The sequence below is a fragment of the Tasmannia lanceolata genome, unplaced genomic scaffold (assembly GCF_043159265.1).
Source record: "Tasmannia lanceolata isolate RefF3 unplaced genomic scaffold, GAP_Taslan_0.1 ptg000004l, whole genome shotgun sequence".
NCBI lineage: Eukaryota > Viridiplantae > Streptophyta > Magnoliopsida > Canellales > Winteraceae > Tasmannia > Tasmannia lanceolata.
The window spans coordinates 4,354,648-4,373,997 of record NW_027518681.1 but is presented as its reverse complement, the minus strand read 5'-3'; the positions used below and the strand labels follow the sequence as shown (position 1 = coordinate 4,373,997).

General features: G+C 42.6%; 1 protein-coding gene across 1 annotated transcript; it reads left to right on the top strand.

Moving 5' to 3' along the window:
- Window positions 1-482: 482 nt before the first annotated feature.
- LOC143876081 (Pentatricopeptide repeat (PPR) superfamily protein) lies at window positions 483-19,159 on the top strand. Its single transcript, XM_077377702.1, has 3 exons — window positions 483-2,995; window positions 18,439-18,533; window positions 18,656-19,159. The coding sequence occupies exon 1, from the start codon at window positions 498-500 to the stop codon at window positions 2,895-2,897; it is 2,400 nt and encodes a 799-aa protein (XP_077233817.1). The 5' UTR covers window positions 483-497; the 3' UTR covers window positions 2,898-2,995; window positions 18,439-18,533; window positions 18,656-19,159.
- Window positions 19,160-19,350: the final 191 nt, after the last annotated feature.

Below are 19,350 nucleotides of genomic sequence, written 5' to 3'. Positions count from 1 at the left end.
TCCGTACAGTCCTTTTTTTTTTTGGAAAAATGGGGATGGGCTTACACCATATAAAATCTCGTAAAATAAAATCAGATTTCGGATCCTATAATAGGATACAAAATGTCTCCATCCATCCTGGTAATGTGTCCATATCCTGCCCCTTTAAGTTCGGATTCAGATGGACCATCTGTATGTCATTGACACTCTTCGGCTAAACATTTTCTGACTACTAAGACTAAAGTCGGATCCTGGCATCCTGCAACCCCAAACCGGACTCAGATCAAGACCCAAGATTGACCTGTATCCGGCCCGCTAACAGCAGCTACCTTTGGCCAAATCTCTCCCTCAAAATCTATAGACTCTGTCTGTATCATATCAGACTTGCAAAACCCTACACATTCTCCCTCAAAATCTATAGACTCTGTCTGTATCATATCAGACTTGCAAAACCCTACACATTCTCCTCTCTCTCTCTCTCTCTCTCTCTCTCTCTGAGTTGGAGCAAAACTAAAACAATGGAAACCCCATCACCCCCAACAACAGAAGAATCCAAAACCCAACTCATACAAACCATCTCTTCAATCCTCACCACCTCAGAAAGCCCCTCCTCATTCCAATCCCTCCTCACCCCTTTCATCCCTCATCTCACCTCATCCCTCATCCCTCCCATTCTCTCCTCTCTCTCTTCCTCTCAAACCAAACCCAACACAAACCCCATCCTCCTCTCATTCTTCAATTTTTGCCAAACCCATATCCCCAATTTCACCCAACCCTCCCAATCCCTCCCATCTCTTATCACTCTCCTCCCAACTCTATTCCACTTCAATAACTACTCCCAAGCCAAAACTTTAATCCTCTCCTTCATACACAATGACCCTCATCACCTCCTCCACCAATCCCTCCTCCACCCGCCTCGCCGCCTCCCTCCCCCTTCGCGGGCCCTCCTCGACACCGCCATAGGGGCCTACGTCACCGTCCGTAGGCCCCACCTCGCCGTCCAACTCTTCAAGAAGATGAAGCGATGCTGCTTCCGCCCTACGCTTCTCACTTGCAACACCCTCCTCAATTCCATGGTAAGGTCCCCTTCACCTTCCTCAATTTTACTCTCTCGCGAAATATTCAATGACATGATCACACTCAAAGTAGCCCCAAACACCAACACTTTCAATATAATGATTTACGGGTTTTGCTCCAAATCGAAGTTTAAGGATGCTATGGAGTTTTTTAGATTGATACAGCATGATAAGTTTTGTTGTGTGCCGGATCACGTTACGTATAACACTATTCTTGATGGGTTTTGTAAGAAGGGTCTGTTGAATGAGGCTAGGGATTTACTTGATGATATGAAGTCTAGAGGGTTTTCGCCAAATAGGAACACGTACAATACATTGGTGGGTTCGTATTGCCGGTTGGGTTGGTTGAAGGAAGCAGCAAAGATAATTGAATTGATGACGCAGAGCCATTTTTTACCTGATTGTTGGACTTATAACATGTTGATTAGTGGGCTGTGCAAGGAGGGGAGGATAGAGGAGGCTTTTCGGCTTAGGGATGAGATGGAGAAGCTTAAGTTGCTGCCTGATGTGGTCACTTATAACACACTAATTAATGGATGCTTTGAGTGGAGGAGCAGTTCCGAGGCGCTCGAGATTGTAGAGGGGATGGTAGAGAAAGGTGTGAAGCCAAATGCAATCACACATAATATAATGGTTAAAGGGCTGTGTAAAGAAGGAAAGATGGAGGCAGCGATCGAGTCCTTGGGGAAGATGGAAGATAATGGGTTTTCGCCAGATTGTATTACTTACAATACATTGATTAATGGGTATTGTAAGACAGGGAAGATGAATGAAGCATTCAAGTTGATGGATGAGATGCTTGGGAAAAATTTGAAAATGGACACGGTTACGCTTAACACCGTTCTTCATAACCTGTGTAAGGAGAACAAGCTTAGCGAGGCGGACGAGTTGTTGCGTAGGGCTCCAAAGAGAGGTTACACGCTTGATGAGGTTAGCTATGGCACATTGATGATTGGGTATTTCAATGATGAGAATGTAGATAGCGCTTTGAAGCTTTGGAATGAAATGAAAAAGAAAGAGATTTTTCCAAGTATCATCACCTACAATACAATTATAAGTGGGCTTTGTAGGTCAGGTAAGACGGATGAAGCGATGGGCAAGTTGAATGAGCTGTTGGAAAGTGGTTTGGTGCCGGATGAAACTACATACAATACACTCATTCATGCTTACTGCAGGGAAGGTGATTTGGAAAAGGCATTCCAATTTCATAATAAAATGGTTGAGAATTCATTCAAGCCGGATGTCGTTACATGTAACATTCTTATTCATGGGCTCTGCAATGAGCGAATGGTGGACAAGGCTCTTAAACTTTTCGACATGTGGGTCTCAAAGGGAAAAACAGTTGATACTATTACCTACAATACACTGATAATTGGCCTCTGCAAAGAGGGAAAGATTGAGGCTGCTTTGGAGCTTTTTGTTGAAATGGAAGAGAAGAAACTAGGGCCTGATGATTTTACTTACAATGCTGTTCTATGCGGTCTTTCGGAGGCAGGTAGAACAAAAGAAGCACAAGAATTATTGTCGAAGTTGATTGAAAGTGGAAAATTAACCAATAAATTCACTTTTGGTGCATCGGGGAAAGTTCTTCCGGAAAGTGGGCAAGTGGGCATCAATCAAGAGGTGCCTAGTGGAACTTTGCAGGGGCATTCTGAATCTACTATGGAAACTTACTCAAAGCGCATTGATGAGCTATGCAGCAATGGGAAATTCAAAGAAGCTAATTCCATTTTGGATGAAATGATGCAGACAGGTATTGCTATCAAGAGTTCTACATATATCGTTTTGATGGATGGGCTTATCAAGAGGCGTAAAAGGACGACATCGAAGGGAGCGGGATAAAGCTTTCCTCGTGGCCGCCTTTTCTTCCACAATGCCAAATGGTATGCCGAGGGACTAGAATATTCTGGCCTGTAGAATACATCAGCTGGACATGGCAAGTAAGTACAGATGCACAATTCTCTTTATCTTGCAAAATGAAAGGAAAATATAAAGATTTTGCTTTCTTTCCCTTCTTTTTCTTCCTACATGAAGTATCTGTCCTATTTTCTGGTCATTCTAGGGAATGAGCTACGGAGCTAAGCAAAAACTACTGCTTTTGTACAGTGTCATAGTATGGATAGAGTACTTAGTTAGACTAAGGCTGGGCTGCCTTGGCCAACCATTAGGCGTGAGCAGGGGCACTGTTCCCGGCCGATGGCATTGGCGTTGGTTGAGTTATAGTACCTATAAGGTGAGATACGGGACATTCCATGCACCATACTGCGTTGTCATAGGAAATGACAACATTGGCGACCAAGGGATGGCGAGAGCAAGACAAGAACTCATAAATAGGCCTTGTCCATTGGGCTACTCAGAGTGTTTTGGAAACTTTTAACATGAAACTGTTAACAGTCCTCTATACTACCTGACCTATCGAAATTCCCGACCCTGTTATTTTTTCTACTGGAAGATTTCCACAATATAGTTTTAAGTTAATTTACAATAATACATAAATGTATTTTTTCCGATAGTTGCTTTGGGAGGAGTTTTTTTGTTGCAGCCAGCTTCTAAAGTCAACTTACGTAAGAGGGGCTAATAAGGGCGTTTATGGTGCTAGCCCCTATTAGCCCTTATTAGGTTAGTTGCGTGTAGGGGGGTCTTTGTCGCCAATCTACACCACATGCATCATTCTCTCCTAGAAGAACTTAACGCTCAGTGCTGCCAGGCTTCGCTCTTCCTCAACTTAGCATATTGTTCACGCCAACTGCGCATGTTGTTCAAGGAGAACAAACGTTATCTTTTCCACTTTTTGGTTTCAATGGGAAAGAAAAAAAAATACATTTATGTATTATTGTAAATTAACTTAAAACTATATTGTGGAAATCTTCCAGTAGAAGAAAATAACAAGGTTGGGAATTTCGGTAGGTCAGGTAGGAAATTTTTAACATGAAACTGTTAATGGTCCTCTATACTACCTGGCCTACCGAAATTCCCAACCCTATTATTTTTTCTACTGGAAGATTTCCTTCGTTTAGGGTTTAGGTAGGGCGTATATATCATATCTAAACCGATCTTTCTTATGAAGAGTGGGACTCGCTAAATAGTTTAACTCGCTGGGTCCAAAACTCGTTCATAACCAAGGGATTCGTCAAATACATTTATGTATTATTGTAAATTAACTTAAAACTATATTGTGGAAATCTTCCAGTAGAAAAAATAACACGGTCGGGAATTTCGGTAGGTCAGGTAGTATAGAGGACCGTTAACAGTTTCATGTTAAAAATTTCCTACCTGACCTACCGAAATTCCCGACCCTATTATTTTTTCTACTGGAATATTTCCACAATATAGTTTTAAGTTAATTTACTATAATATATAAATGTATTTTTCACTACACTATTGAATAAAAAAGCATACTATACTAATAGAAAATAGCACGGGGATTCGGCCTTGTACCTCTAGGCACTCCCCCTTCCGTTCGGGAGGTCTGTTTTTGCGATAGGGATATACCTTGTACGAACATAGGGAGTAGTGGTCTTGCCCCGATCTTGATTGATGGGGGCATCACAGCCGAGTGACACTGAAGCCGCTCTATTTGCAAGCGATCATCGAGCTTCCATTAGGCGCTCTTGGCTAGCAGTGAAAACAAGCTAGTCCAGGCAAGCAAGCAAGGAATAAGGCGTACCATCTTGCTGCATTCTCTAGCAGCTCTGGAAGCTTCCTGCTTCTGCCGGGTATTTCTCTTTCTAGCCCCACTCAATGGTGGGAGTGAAAGCAAACCATGCTTAGGGGTTGCCTTCGTGCCTTGAAATCACCTTAAATGGACCGTAGGACTAGTAAAGTATTAACTTAAAACTATATTGTGGAAATCTTCCAGTAGAAAAAATAACAGGGTCGGGAATTTCGGTAGGTCAGGTAGGAAATTTTTAACATGAAACTGTTAACGGTCCTCTATACTACCTGACCTACTGAAATTCCCGACCCTGTTATTTTTTCTGCTGGAAGATTTTCACAATATAGTTTTAAGTTAATTTACAATAATACATAAATGTATTTTTTCGATCATGCCCTTTTGAATAGAGTAATAGGCTTCGATTTAGGTGAAAGCAAGAAGGATTTATTTGTGTAACCTCATTGCTGCTTTCCTAAAAACGGAGATTAAAGAGTTGGAGGGTCAGGCTTTTTTGTTGTTTTTCTTTTGGCTAAGAAGCCCTTAGGTTGTACGCCAGCCATACGTAGCTTGAACTGTGATTGCCACAATGCTTAGCTATTGCCGATTCCCAAGACACCTTTGGTTGAATGTCCGACGCGCCGATAAGGGAGAGTGAATAAGAACAGCTGAAAGGAATACTAGAGAAGGCGAATCAAACGACTCTGTCTTGTTCCATGGAATCAGAATCGTTCTAATTCCGCTTCCGCCTAGTCAGAAGGAATAACAAACCACAAATCATCACTTGCTTCGGAAAGAAAAGAAAAGACAAAAAATACATTTATGTATTATTGTAAATTAAGTTAAAACTATATTGTGGAAATCTTCCAGTAGAAAAAATAACACAGGGTCAGGAATTTCGGTAGGTCAGGTAGGAAATTTTTAACATGAAACTGTTAACGGTCCTCTATACAACCTATACAACCTGACCTACCGAAATTCCCGACCCTGTTATTTTTTCTACTGGAAGATTTCCACAATATAGTTTTAAGTTAATTTACAATAATACATAAATGTATTCTTTTGATATAGTTCCAGACTTTGACACTGCTCATTCACTGGAATTTTCTTCACCACAGTTATGTTGCCTAGTGGGAATGTAAAGTAGCATGTGATACCCATAGATTTTTTCTCTGATGGCACTTGTATGATATTTTGGGCCATCAGTTATAATTTTAGGGCCATTTGAAAACTTCAAATGCTTCTAAATGATTTCTGAATCCAGTTTTGACTGAATTCTAGAGAACACTGAAACCAACATTACTTATTTGCTTTTGCACGATTCAATTTCCCTCTGACCTGCAACAAAGCCATGCTCATGCAGATATTTGTAAAATGAAACACAACACTGACGACCATCTATGGGATAGCTAGCTGTTTACTGTGAGCTTATTAAGGGTTTCCACAATCAATCTGTTCATTGTGAAGTCTGCAAGTTGCTATTCGTCGTCTCTTTTGTAGATCAGCATTAGGCTAAAGTGGATCAATTATTAGCTTACATAAAGATGAGCCAATCTTTATTGTATGTCATCGATAAATTTTCTTGGGATACATATTCAAAGTTCAAGATCTATGACCTCTTCCTCAAGAAATTACCTCAACCCACCCAAGGGACATCTTGAGTTTCTGCCAAAGCCATTTCCTTATCAATTCGAAGTTTCTTACCCATATATAGGTGCCACTTAGCATGGCATCAAACTTCAATGTAAACCCTAAACCCTAAACTAAGTCGATATCATTTCGGTCATATTGAGCAGAAGGTTACAATGAAAGCGTAATTATTACATTATGTCACTCAACATTTTGAAAGCTCTACGACATCACTCAAAAACTTGGTTTTCCACATTTTGAGTTTAGGTATGCATTTTTTATGTTTTCTTGTTTTATTCTTTCTGCAATTAACAGTCTACAGCTAAGCCCTCATATAATACGCCAACCCTAATCACATTAAACGTGTTTCATTCAAACATAAAAATATGTGATTTTCACATTACAAAAATACTACTGTTTTGTGCTTTGGGGGCGCTGCCCTTGACCACCCAAGGCCCATATTGTAATAGGAGGCTACAGGAGTATACTGGGTATAGAATTTGAGATGTAACCGTAATAAAAATAATAATCCATTTAGCAAATTCATTATTTTATTTATTATTTAATCCATTAAAAATAGAGAAAATAATTAATTTTAAATTAATTATTTGAAAACTAATTTTTTTTGAAAATTGTAAAACATAGAATAGACAAATATATATATATATATATATATATATATATATATATATATATATATATAAAACAATTGTAAAACATAGATAAGTTCCTACTCCCTAGAGTAGATAACTTATCTACTCCCTAGGCTTAAAATACAGTAGGGGCCACATTGTTTGGGTGATGCAAATGATTCATTTGATGGGCCCTCACATAGATAGGGTGTGCCCAAAAAATCAGCTCCATATGATCATCCCAACCCTTCGATTTGTGGAGGTAAAAATGGACGGGTATACACGTTCACAAATCAATCCATTTTTTGCCTCGACAGTTGATGATCCTATGGAGCTGATTTTTTGGGCACACCCTATCTATTTGAGGGCCCATCAAATGAATGGTTTGGATCATCCAAACACTATGCCCCTACTGTATTTTAAGCCGAGGGAGTAGATAAGATATCTACTCTAGGGAGTAGGAACTCTTTTCTTATATATATATATATATATATATATATATATATATATATAGAGAGAGAGAGAGAGAGAGAGAGAGAGAGAGAGAAGGTACTCCCTGGAGCAGATAACTTATCTACTCCCTACCTTAAAATAACAGTTGGGGCCGCATTATTTGCGTGATCCAAAGCATTCATTTGATGGGCCCTCACATAGATAGGGTGAGCCCAAAAAATCAGCTTGATAGGATCATCCTAACCCTATGAACTGTGGAGGCAAAAATGGACGTGTATAAGCCTGCACAAATCTGTCCATTTTTTGCCTCCATAGTTCATAGGGTTAGGATGATCCTATCGAGCTGATTTTTTGGGCACACCCTATCCATGTGAGGGCCCATCAAATGAATGCTTTGGATCACCCAAACAATGTGGCCCCAACTGTTATTTTAAGGTAGGGAGTAGCAGGGCTGTTCATTATTCGGGTTTAACCGAAATAACCGACCGAACCGAATTCGTTCGGTTATTTCGGTTCGGTTGGAAGATCAATCGGTTCGGTTTTCATGGATGCCAAATTTCGGTTTTCGGTTTCGGTTATCTCAAAAAACAATTCGGTTAACCAAAATAATGATAAAAATCATTATTTTTTCAAAAAAAATTGTGATACGGGCACTCCAAAGGATGATCAAAACCGTCCATTTGATTGATCACAACTTAATTAGGTTGTGCTCCAAAAATCATTTCGATTGGATGATCCTAGCCCTCCGATCGAAACCAAGATTTTGCATTTTCCCCTTTTTTCCCACTATTTGGTTATTCGGTTTATTCGGTTATAACCGAATAACCGAATTTTTAATCGGTTCGGTTTCGGTTCGGTTTTGAAAATTTTCGGTTCGGTTTCGGCTACCGAAATTATTTCGGTTCGGTTATAGCCGAATAACCACCCCTAGGGAGTAGATAAGTTATCTACTCCAGGGAGTACCTTGTCTTCTCTCTCATATATATATATATATGTATATATATATATAGAGAGAGAGAGGAAATTGTTTGTGTGCAGCTGCACAGAAAAGCCATCTGTGCATGGCTGCACAGAAAAGCCATCTGTGCATGGCTGCACAAACCATGGGGGGGCCACATTTTTGGGGGGATCCAAAGCATTCATTAGGAAGGCCCTTCCATTGATAGGGTGTGTACCAAAAAGCAGCCCTTTAGGATCATCCTAATCATGCCATTTGTGGAGGGAAAAAATGGGCAGAAACAGTGTCTGTCCATTTTCCCCTCCCAACTTTGATTGGGTTAGGATGATCCTATAGGGCTGATTTTTGGTACACACCCTATCTATGGAAGGGCCTTCCAAATGAATGCTTTGGATCCCCCAAAAAAATGTGGCCCCCCACTATGGTTTGTGCAGCCATGCACAGATAAGCTATCTATCTGTGCAGCTACACACAAACCATTTCCTCATATATATATATATATATATATATATATATATATATATATATATATATATATATATATATATATATATATATAGAGAGAGAGAGAGAGAGAGAGAGAGAGAGAGAGAGAGAAGTGTTCCTACACGATCGTGTAGATTAGTTATCTACTCCATTGGCTTAAAATACAGTGGAGGCCCACATTGTTTGGGTGATGCAAACCATTCATTTGATAGGTCCTCACATAGATAGAGCATGAACAAAAAATCAGCTCCGTAGGATCATTCCAACCCTTCGATTTGTGGAGGTTAAAATGGACGGGTATAAACCTTCACAAACCTGTCCATTTTTTGCCTCCACAGTTTGAAGGGTTAGGGTGATCCTATGGAGCTGATATTTTGGGCACATCCTATCTATGTGAGGACCTATCAAATGAACGGTTTGGATCGCCCAAACAATGTGGGACCACTGTGTTTTAAGTCGATGGTGTAGATAACTTATCTACACGACCGTGTAGGAACACTAATCCCATATATCTACACGATTGTGTAGGAACACTAATCCGATCCAAATATATGGGATTAGTGTTCCTACACGATCGTGTAGATAAGTTATCTACACCATCGGCTTAAAACACAGTGGTCCCACATTGTTTGGGCGATCCAAACCGTTCATTTGATAGGTCCTCACATAGATAGGATGTGCCCAAAATATCAGCTCCATAGGATCATCCTAACCCTTCGAACTGTGGAGGTAAAAAATGGATAGATTTGTGAAGTTTTATATCCGTCCATTTTAACCTCCACAAATCGAAGGGTTGGAATGATCCTACGGAGCTGATTTTTTGTTCATGCCTTATCTATGTGAGGACCTATCAAATGAATGGTTTGCATCACCCAAACAATGTGAGCCTCCACTGTATTTTAAGCCGATAGAGTAGATAACTTATCTACACAATCGTGTAGGAACACTTTTCTATATATATATAGAGAGAGAGAAAAGTGTAGCTACACATACGTGTAGCTAACTTAGGTACACCGACGGCTTAAAATACAGTGGGCCCCACATTGTTTGGGTGATGCAAACCATTCATTTGATGGGCCCTCACATAGATAGGGTGTGCCCAAAAAATCAGCTCCATAGGATCATCCCAACCCTACGATTTGTGGAGGCAAAAATGGACGTGTAAAAACCTTCACAAATCTGTCCATTTTTGCCTCCACAGTTTGAAGGGTTGAGATCATCCAATGTAGCTGATTTTTTGGGCACACTCTATCAATGTGAGGTCCTATCAAATGAATGATTTAGATCACCCAAATAATGTGGGCCCACTGTATTTTAAGCCGTCGGTGTAGCTAAGTTAGCTACACGTATGTGTAGCTTCACTTAACTCATATATATATATATATATATATATATATATATATATATAGAGAGAGAGAGAGAGAGAGAGAGAGAGAGAGAGAGGATGATCCAAAGCATTCATTTGAAAGGCCCCATCATAGATAGGGTGTGTACAAAAAATCAGCTCCATTGGATCATCCTAACCCATCCAAAAGTAGAGGGCAAAATGGATACACTTTTTGGCCACAAATCTTTTTTTTTTGAATGGTAGCAATTATATTAAAAGAAGACTGAGGGTGTCCCCCTTACAACACAGAAAATAAAACAAACTATGGTAATACAATTAGGGCGGGAGAAAATCATAGAGTTCTAAAGCCTGCAGCGATACGCCAACTTTTGCTAACTTATCTGCTACGTCATTAGCAGAGCGCCTCACATGATTAAAAGTTACCGGCCGCCCCTGTAAGATATCTGTAATCTCGTCAAAGAATTTAAGAAAGCGCCACGGGGGAGTCCGAGGTCCCCTGAGCCATCTTATAACATTCAGCGAGTCACCCTCCACAACACAGCTGTCTGATATTTCCCTAACCAAGCTTACAATGCCTTGATGCGCTGCCCTTACCTCAGCCTCATTCGAATCCGCTATGCCGAGTGGGCCAGAAAAAGCCTTCAGGACGACACCGTTGCTATCTCGTAATACTCCACCAATCCCTGCAGGGCCTGGGTTGCCCAAGCTTGAACCATCAAAATTTAATTTAAAGTGCCCTTCTTGAGGAGGGCTCCAATGCTGAATGGATACCTGCTGAACTTCCTTGCTATGGCACACTACCGTCCACCCTTCCCACAGTTCAAATGCCGAGACGAAACGGAATAACGGCAGGGCTCTAGCCCAGGAGATAGTAAGCGAAATGACCTTAATAAATAAAAAGAACGGAGATTTAGCTTTCCCATCAAAGATCCGAGAGTTCCTTTCTGTCCATATTACCCATAAAACCGCCATTAAGGATAGCCACCACAACCTCTTTCCCTTGCTTCCCCAAGGTATACATCCCCAGCCGGCAAACAGATCTTGCAAACATGAAGGGAACACCCATATGATGCCAAATCGGCCTAAAAGCCTCCCCCAAATCTCCCTTACTACTCGACAGTGTATGAAAATGTGATCTACCGACTCCCCTGATGCAATGCATAAAGTACAGTAATCGACAATCAGCATGTGCCTTTGACGCAGGAAGTCCACTGTTTGTATTCGATTCCTTAATGCCGCCCAACCGAAGAAGCATACTCTAGGGGGCGCCTTTGTTTTCCACACCTTTGCTACCAGATGATTAACCTCAAAAGGCACCAAACTATTATAGAAAGACTTTACCGAGAAGCTGCCTGAAGACGTTGCTGCCCACAACCGTTTGTCTTTCCCAGAGACACTAACATAATTCTGCTCCAGAATCTGAAATAAGTTCGTCACCGATGGCAATTCGCGGTCAAAGAAATTCCGACGGAAAGGAGGCTGCCATATAACTTTTCCTCCAACGTATTCAAAACAATCTTTCACATAGAGATACTTATCCGCTGCAACTAGAAAAAGATCCGGGAATAGGGCTTGGAGCGGTATAGCCGAACACCACCGCATGGGCCAGAAAGATATCCGCTCGCCGGAGTTCACACGATACGTGATTTCACGATCAAAGAGCGGTAAGAGGCTGAGGATATCCCGCCAAATCGTCACCCCCGGTTTGTTGAAGATATTCAAAGAAGTCCATTCACCTGGAGCAACACCATATTTACCTGAGATTACTCTAGCCCATAGTCTTGACTTCTCTTCACCAAACCTCCATAACCATTTACCCATCAGTGCTTGATTGACTTGCTTGATCCTCCGAATACCTAGGCCTCCCCCTTGAAGGGGCATACACACCGATTCCCAACTCACTAGCGCCAGGACCCCCTGCGACGCTAAACCCCCCCACAAAAATCGTCGTTGAATCTGTTCAATGCGCTTGACCACAGACACCGGGCATTTGAATAATGATAGCTGATAAATGGGTATATTGGCCAAAGCAGCTTTGATCAAGGTTAATCTGCCACCTTTAGATAATAAGTTCCTCTTCCATGTATCAAGCCGTCGCTCAATTCGATCCACAATGTGATCCCATGCACATTTTCGAGGTCGACCTATTCCCAGAGGCAATCCCAGGTAAGAGGCAGGCAAACTCTGCAAGGAACATCCCATAATAGTCGCTAGATCGGAAGCACCTTCGGCGGACATATTCAAAGCGTAGAGACGAGATTTTGAGAAGTTGGAACGAAGACCTGTCACTAACTCATAGCACCGGAGAATAGCCTTAAGATTAAGAATCTTTAAGGCCTGGGAAGAACTAAAGAGTAAAGTATCGTCCGCGAATTGCAAATGCGAGACCTGAAACCCAGACTCGCTACAATCTACCCCGGAAATCAACCCCTCCATTCGACCTTTCTTCAACAGCACGCTAAGGGCTTCCGCTATAATGACAAATAGAAAGGGAGAGAGAGGATCCCCCTGTCTTAATCCTCGAGACGATTGGAAGAACCCGTGTGCAGAGCCATTAATCAGAATTGAAAAGTGAGCTGAAGATAGACAACTACGAATCCACCCACACCATGTTCTCCCGAAACCCATTCTTTGTAAGAGGTAGTCCAGACACTGCCAATCCACCCTGTCATACGCTTTTTCCATGTCTAGCTTACAGATAATACCTTGCTTCCCTGACTTTGCCATGTTATCCACCATTTCATTGGCTACCATCGAGCAGTCTAAAATTTGTCGCTGGGCAACAAAAGCACATTGATTCTCTGAGATGATAAAGGGGAGGACCCTCTTGAGCCGGTCCGCCAACACTTTAGACAAGAGCTTATATAAACAACCTACCAAACTGATAGGCCGAAACTCGAAAATCTTCACAGCTCCCTTAACTTTGGGGATGAGAGCAAGAAAGGTGGCACCTGTTCCCCGATCCAGCTTCAACCCAGCATGGAACGCTTGAAAGAAGGCCATGACATCTCCCTTTACGTACTCCCAACAATCCTGAAAAAAAGCAATACAGAAACCGTCTGGCCCCGGCGCTTTGTCACGATGCATGGAGAACACCCCTTTCTCCACCTCTTCAGCCAAAAAGGGGCCTTCAAGCCCCGAGCGACTAGAAGCATCAAGCGAGGTAAAGCTCACCGCATCCAATGTAGGTCGTAAAATATCTTCTGCTGAATATAACTGCTGGTAGTAGTCCAGAATTTCCTTAGTAATCGCCTCTTTACGATCCGAAAGGGTACCCTGCACTTCTAAAACCTCAATCCTATTATTCCGCCTCCGTGCACTGGCTATGTTATGAAAGTAAGCAGTATTTTTATCTCCTTGCTTTAGCCAACTAACTCGGGACTTCTGTCTCCATAAAATTTCTTCCTGGAGGAGGCATCCTTTATGTTCCTCCTTAATTTTTCCCAACTCATGCAACTCATCCTCTGAAGCTGACCGCGCTTCATCGGCCAATGATAAGACCCGCATCCGATTTTGGAGCCAAGATTAGCGATCGCGGAGAGCCTCTTTTCTGAGAGAGTCCCACTCTAACATCTTTTTTTCACATAACGAAGTTTAGCCCCTATGACCCAATCGGCTGCCCCTTTCACTTTCTGTGATTCCCACCATCCGCCCATCCGCTCAATCATGTGAGGAATTTCTAACCATCCTAACTGAAATCGAAAAGGTGATGGACCCCATGAATCCAGTCGTGGATCCAGAACTATCGGGCAATGATCAGACACTGAATGTACAATCGCCTTCTGACACACTGACGGGAACAAGGAAAGCCAACCATTGCAGAACAAGAAGCGATCTAAACGGCTTTTCTGGGAGTTTCTGGACCAAGAGAATTTAGCCCCCATTAGTGGAATATCGAGGAGTTCAGATTCAGCAATGAAATCGGAAAACTCTAACATATGTTGGGAAATTCTGCGACACCCTTGTCTTTCTTCTACCCGTCTGATTTCATTAAAGTCGCCCCCTAAGCACCACGGATGTCCCCATTTACCCCTGATCAATAGAAGTTTTGACCACAACTGTTGCTTCGCTGATCGGAGTGTTGGACCATAGATGCCTGAAAAGGTAAGAACTTTTTGTGTGCTCATCTGACCAAGAACTATTGACACTGAGAACTGGCCTACCCAGGAATCCTGAATCACCCAATTGGATTGATCCCACATCACTAGAATGCCTCCTGCTGCCCCTATAGCGGCCAAAGAGAGCCACTCCCAATTGGAGTTGCCGCCTAGACTTCGGATCAAAGCACTATTTGCCACCCCCATTTTTGTTTCTTGAATACAAACTATATCCGGCTTATGTCGTTTCACTAAGTCTTTAACCTGTGCCTTCTTCTCCAGAGACCCCAGCCCGTTAACATTCCAAGAAAGAATCAGCATGGGCGAAAGAGCACTTACCCGCAGACTCATCCGACTGGAACCTCTCACATGGCGAACTCCTTTTTTAAAGACAGGAGATTTATCATAATTGACATCCGATTTCAACTTGGATAGCTCTCGCAGCATCTTCCTGACTCCTTCGACGCTGGAAGGATCAGAAAAGGTTCTGTGATCCATTTCACGGCGCTCCGCCACTCTGAACATAGAGCGCAATTGGTCTTCCGGCCCGGAGTATGATAAGCCCAGAACTCTGCTAGTTGAAATTATATGATTCACAAAAATTTCCAAAATTTCTGATTGAGGATCTACCCATGAGAGAGGAGAGATATTCTCCTCCACACTCAAAACTAAAGCTAAGTTGTCACTTATGAATTCCTCATTTGAATCCGGAACTCCGCCACCATTAACGCCTTCCACCGAAAACTTCCAACTCCCAGATGTAGAAGGATCGGACATCAGATTGTCATGACAGACATCGATTAATCCTTGGGTGGAGGAATCACCCCGATCTTGGCTGCAGCAAATGTCTTTGCCCGATACCACACCCCGTTGGGCCTCCTCATAGATTGAAACACACAAGATGAATTAACGATAGCTGGGCAAGCTACACCGACCGGGTCCACCACTTCCCTCCGAAGCAAAAGGTCACCTTCCTGTATTCCGTCAACCAGATGATCCACAGAGGAAACACCTACGGTAGCCTCCGCCAGGTTGACCAAGAGACGAGATTTTTCTCCTTCGTGAATTCCTTCTATGAAAGGATCAAAAGAGGAGACACCAGCGAAAGCCTCCGCTAAGTTGACCATGAGTCGAGGGTTTTCTTTTTCTCGCCAATCACCGAGACGAAGAGAACGGGATTGCGAAATGAGCGAGTGATCCCTCAGACCCGATACTAGTAGAGTAGGTGAAAATGGGCTATGGACTATTGCAGAAAAGCCCACCAGCTGGGCCATGACCGAAGGAAAGGTTTTGAAGGGCGAGAGCTCAATGTTATCTACATCAGACAGGCCCACCACCTTTGACTGAAAAGGATGGTCCCATAGCTGCTGACGCCCTTGATCCAACGGATAGGGCGAGTCCATTTGAATGAAGGGAGAGATGAGAGCCTGGGAAGTTGAACCGGGAAAGCTGTTTGTCTTCCAACTACATGCAGTCTCTCCATCCGCCACGTGTTTCTGACAGAGAAGACTAGCCGCATTTTGTCTTGGTCCCTTCCCCTTTGCAAGCCTGCTTACGCTACCCCTCTCACCTAATTCCACGTCAACAGTAGAACTAAAGGACGAAGCGTGCTTTAGACACTTCACGCCTTGAGGACTAACCTGCGCCCTCTTCTTCTCCGACCACTTCTTACCGGAAAAACCAAGATTTTCCGGCCAGTTTCGAGAAACTTCAGATGCCGGTACAACTCGTTGTAGCCGAGTAGTAGGATTTCTTGAGGCCGACACCCAATGCACCAACTCATCGATGTAAACTGGTAAACGCACAGAATCTGGGGAAGCTGAAGAAGTCATTAGGAGAATGGAAGCTTTCTCATACCCTCTACCTTCATCACAGGAATCAGCTGTTGCTAGCACTCTACCGATACGACACCCTATTTTCCGGAAATTTTCCACCAACCATGCTTGAGGAGGGAGTCCATCAATCGACCACCAGGAGTACGTAAAGTTCCCGGGGAATTTATCCTTCCATGCACATATCTCTGTGAAAGGAGTATCCGAAGCATTCATCCATCGACGTCGGCAATCTACCACGAAGGCTTCCGGAGAGGAGGTTATAGCCACCTCCCCAGGAGCTACCTGAAATATCTCAAACTCGGCTGAAGTGCCCGAAACACCTTTTAACCACATTTTGAGCTGATAGTGGTCCGTCATAGATTTTGTGGCAAGGTTACCCCAAAAGGTGCTGTGTAAATCAAATCTAGAGCTCAGCTCAATGGATGCAGCCCATATTTCCTCCGGGCACTCAAAGATATTTGCCGACTCCTTCGAGCCGATTTCAATAGCAACCGACTCACACTGAGGCCCGGCAGCCTCGCTAAGGTGCCTCTGAGGGACCCCCGTCACCCTCTGCTCCAGAAGATTCGGCGTAAGCTTCGACTGCACAAAATTGGGTAACCTGGACAAAAGGGGACGCTGTCCACCACCTGGGAGATTAATGTCGAATCCAGACCAGACTTTCCTACATCTGTAGCATTCCGGTCGTCGGCGGAAGTTGACAAATCTGCATTTGGAGCAACGCCAATCCCCCAAATTACTAGCTTTCCTCTTATCAAGTACTCGTTGGAGCCGCTCTTCACGGCGGCTCTTTTTCAGATGCCACCTGCCATCTGAGGATCGCTTGTCAACGGGAATCCGACTACCAAAATCAGGGCAGAAGTGAAAACGATTCCACTCCGATCCACTAGAGCGCATATTCTTCGTGAATTCCTCCATACTACCCTCCTAGGAGTCCCGACTACAACCACTACACAATGTGCAGACCCCTGTCTCCGTCAACTTCCGAGGATGGCACAGGAGAAGAAGAAGAAGTTGATGGGGAGGAAGAGACAGAAACCGAAACAGAAGAGACGGAGACCTAGTTTCCTGTTTCCTAATTTTTGGCCACAAATCTGCCCATTTTTTCCTTCACTTTTAGTGGGGTTAGGATGATCCAAAGGAGCTGATTTTTGGTACACACCCTATCTATGATGGGGCCTTGCAAATGAATGTTTTGGATCATCCAAACAAAGTGGGCGCCTTATGTTTTGTGAGCGCCACCTCATATAAGCTTATATGAGGTTAACCTTAGGAACTCTATTGTCATATATATATATATAAAGAGAGAGAGAGAGAGAGAGAGAGAGAGAGAGAGAGAGAGAGAGAGGGGCATTTTTGGGGGGATCCAAAGCATTCATTTGGAAGGCCCTTTCATGGATAGGGTGTGTACCAAAAATCAGCCCTATAGGATCATCCTAACCCAATCAAAGGTGGAGTGGAAAATGGACAGACACTGTGTGTCCATGTTTCTGCCCATTTTCCCCCTCCACAAATGGCAGGGTTAGGAGGATCCTATAGGGCTGATTTTTGGTACACAACCTATCCATGGAAGGGCCTTCCAATTGAATGCTTGAATCCCCCAAAAAATGTGCCCCCCTATGGTTAGTGAGCTCTGCTCAAATAAGCTTATCTGAGCAGCTGCTCACAAACCATTTCCTCTATATATATATATATATATATATATATATATATATATATATATGGAAACAGTTCCTTCCCTCGAGCGCAGATAAGCTTAGCGCTCGAGTGCAGGAAACATGATGGGCCCACATTTTTGGGTGATCCTAAGCATTTATTTGAAAGGCCCCATCATGTATGGGGTGTGTACTAAAAATCAGCTCCATTAGTATTTAGAGATTTTAGGAAGTCTTTGAAAAGATTATTTTTATTTGGAATCTAAAGCATGCATCTTTCTATATTTAGAATGTTGCGAGGATGAGAATTTCTGTCTTTCATATGTATAAAAGATGTAAGAGGATTTCTATTTGATTTTATGAAATTATATAAAGGAGAAACGTGAATGTTTTCCTTTTATCTTCTCCAATTTGCACTAGTAGTGTGATTGTCGTTCATCCTTCGTAAAACACCTATATGCACTTTTTTAGCAACTGTGTTGAACTTCATTATCTGAAGATAGGTCATAAAATGATTCAGACCGTTATAGGCAAAACAGATTCTTTTCCTGGTCACTTTCTGATCTAACAAAATGCATTCTAAATGTCGGAATAAGATGATACGTGATTTATCTTTTAATCAAGTTTCACTTGTGCAGTTATGAACTTGTGGTGGATGTTCAACTGATGTTTACACAACTTCTATAGCTCCGGTTGACGATATTTCATTTGCTCTAGAAGAGTATACATCTTGGTAAGAACTCTTGTGCCAGCTTCTATTTACTCCCTCATCTTTTAATGGTTTTTATCAACTTCTAAACCAAATTCTTGTTTGTTGGGGGCGACCGACAAATGTGTGATTCGATCCTTTTGCAGAACATGGAGCACATAATTAATTGGGCACTGTTAGTGCAGAGATGAGAATCTGATGTGTGGATGAATTGAAGGAGATTCAATGGTTTCCTTATAGATTGATGCCATGGTTTCATTTCTGCTGCAATGGCGAAGTGGGGTACAATTTATGAATGATCCTTGTCATTTGTTGTGGAAAGAACTACTCGTATGCAATCAGCGCCCGAGTTTTTGCCCATTGCGATAGGGATTAAGTTACTCATTGGAGCACCTCAGATGAAGCAATGGATGGAGAAACATTCACTGCAATTCATTGCCATGATTGGCTCTGCAATTCATTGCCATGATTGGCTTTGGTGTGGAAGGAGAAGGAGAATTACTGGAGATGCAGTAGATGATGGCTTTGGTGTGAACTATGGCTCCAAATGTTTTTTTTTTTGTCTTGTATATTTCTTGTCATAACCTATAATAGCCTGACTAATTGTGTTCTATCAGATTGATGGGTGCCTTCTGACAAGGCCTGTTCTACTTCTGGCAGGACTTATGTGGGACCCACCATGATGTGGTTTGCTCCTCATTGAATGATAATGTGGTCACACCCTAATGAAGCAATCCTGTGAGTGGGATTGGCATAGACGTATGATCTTGTGGTGGTCCACATGATCAATGCAATGATCACACAAGTTCCATGTATACGGTAGCCTACAAGATCAATGAAA

Excerpts from the sequence above, each read along its gene's own strand:
- LOC143876081 (XM_077377702.1), top strand. The coding sequence starts at position 498 with ATGGAAACCCCATCACCCCCAACAACAGAAGAATCCAAAACCCAACTC.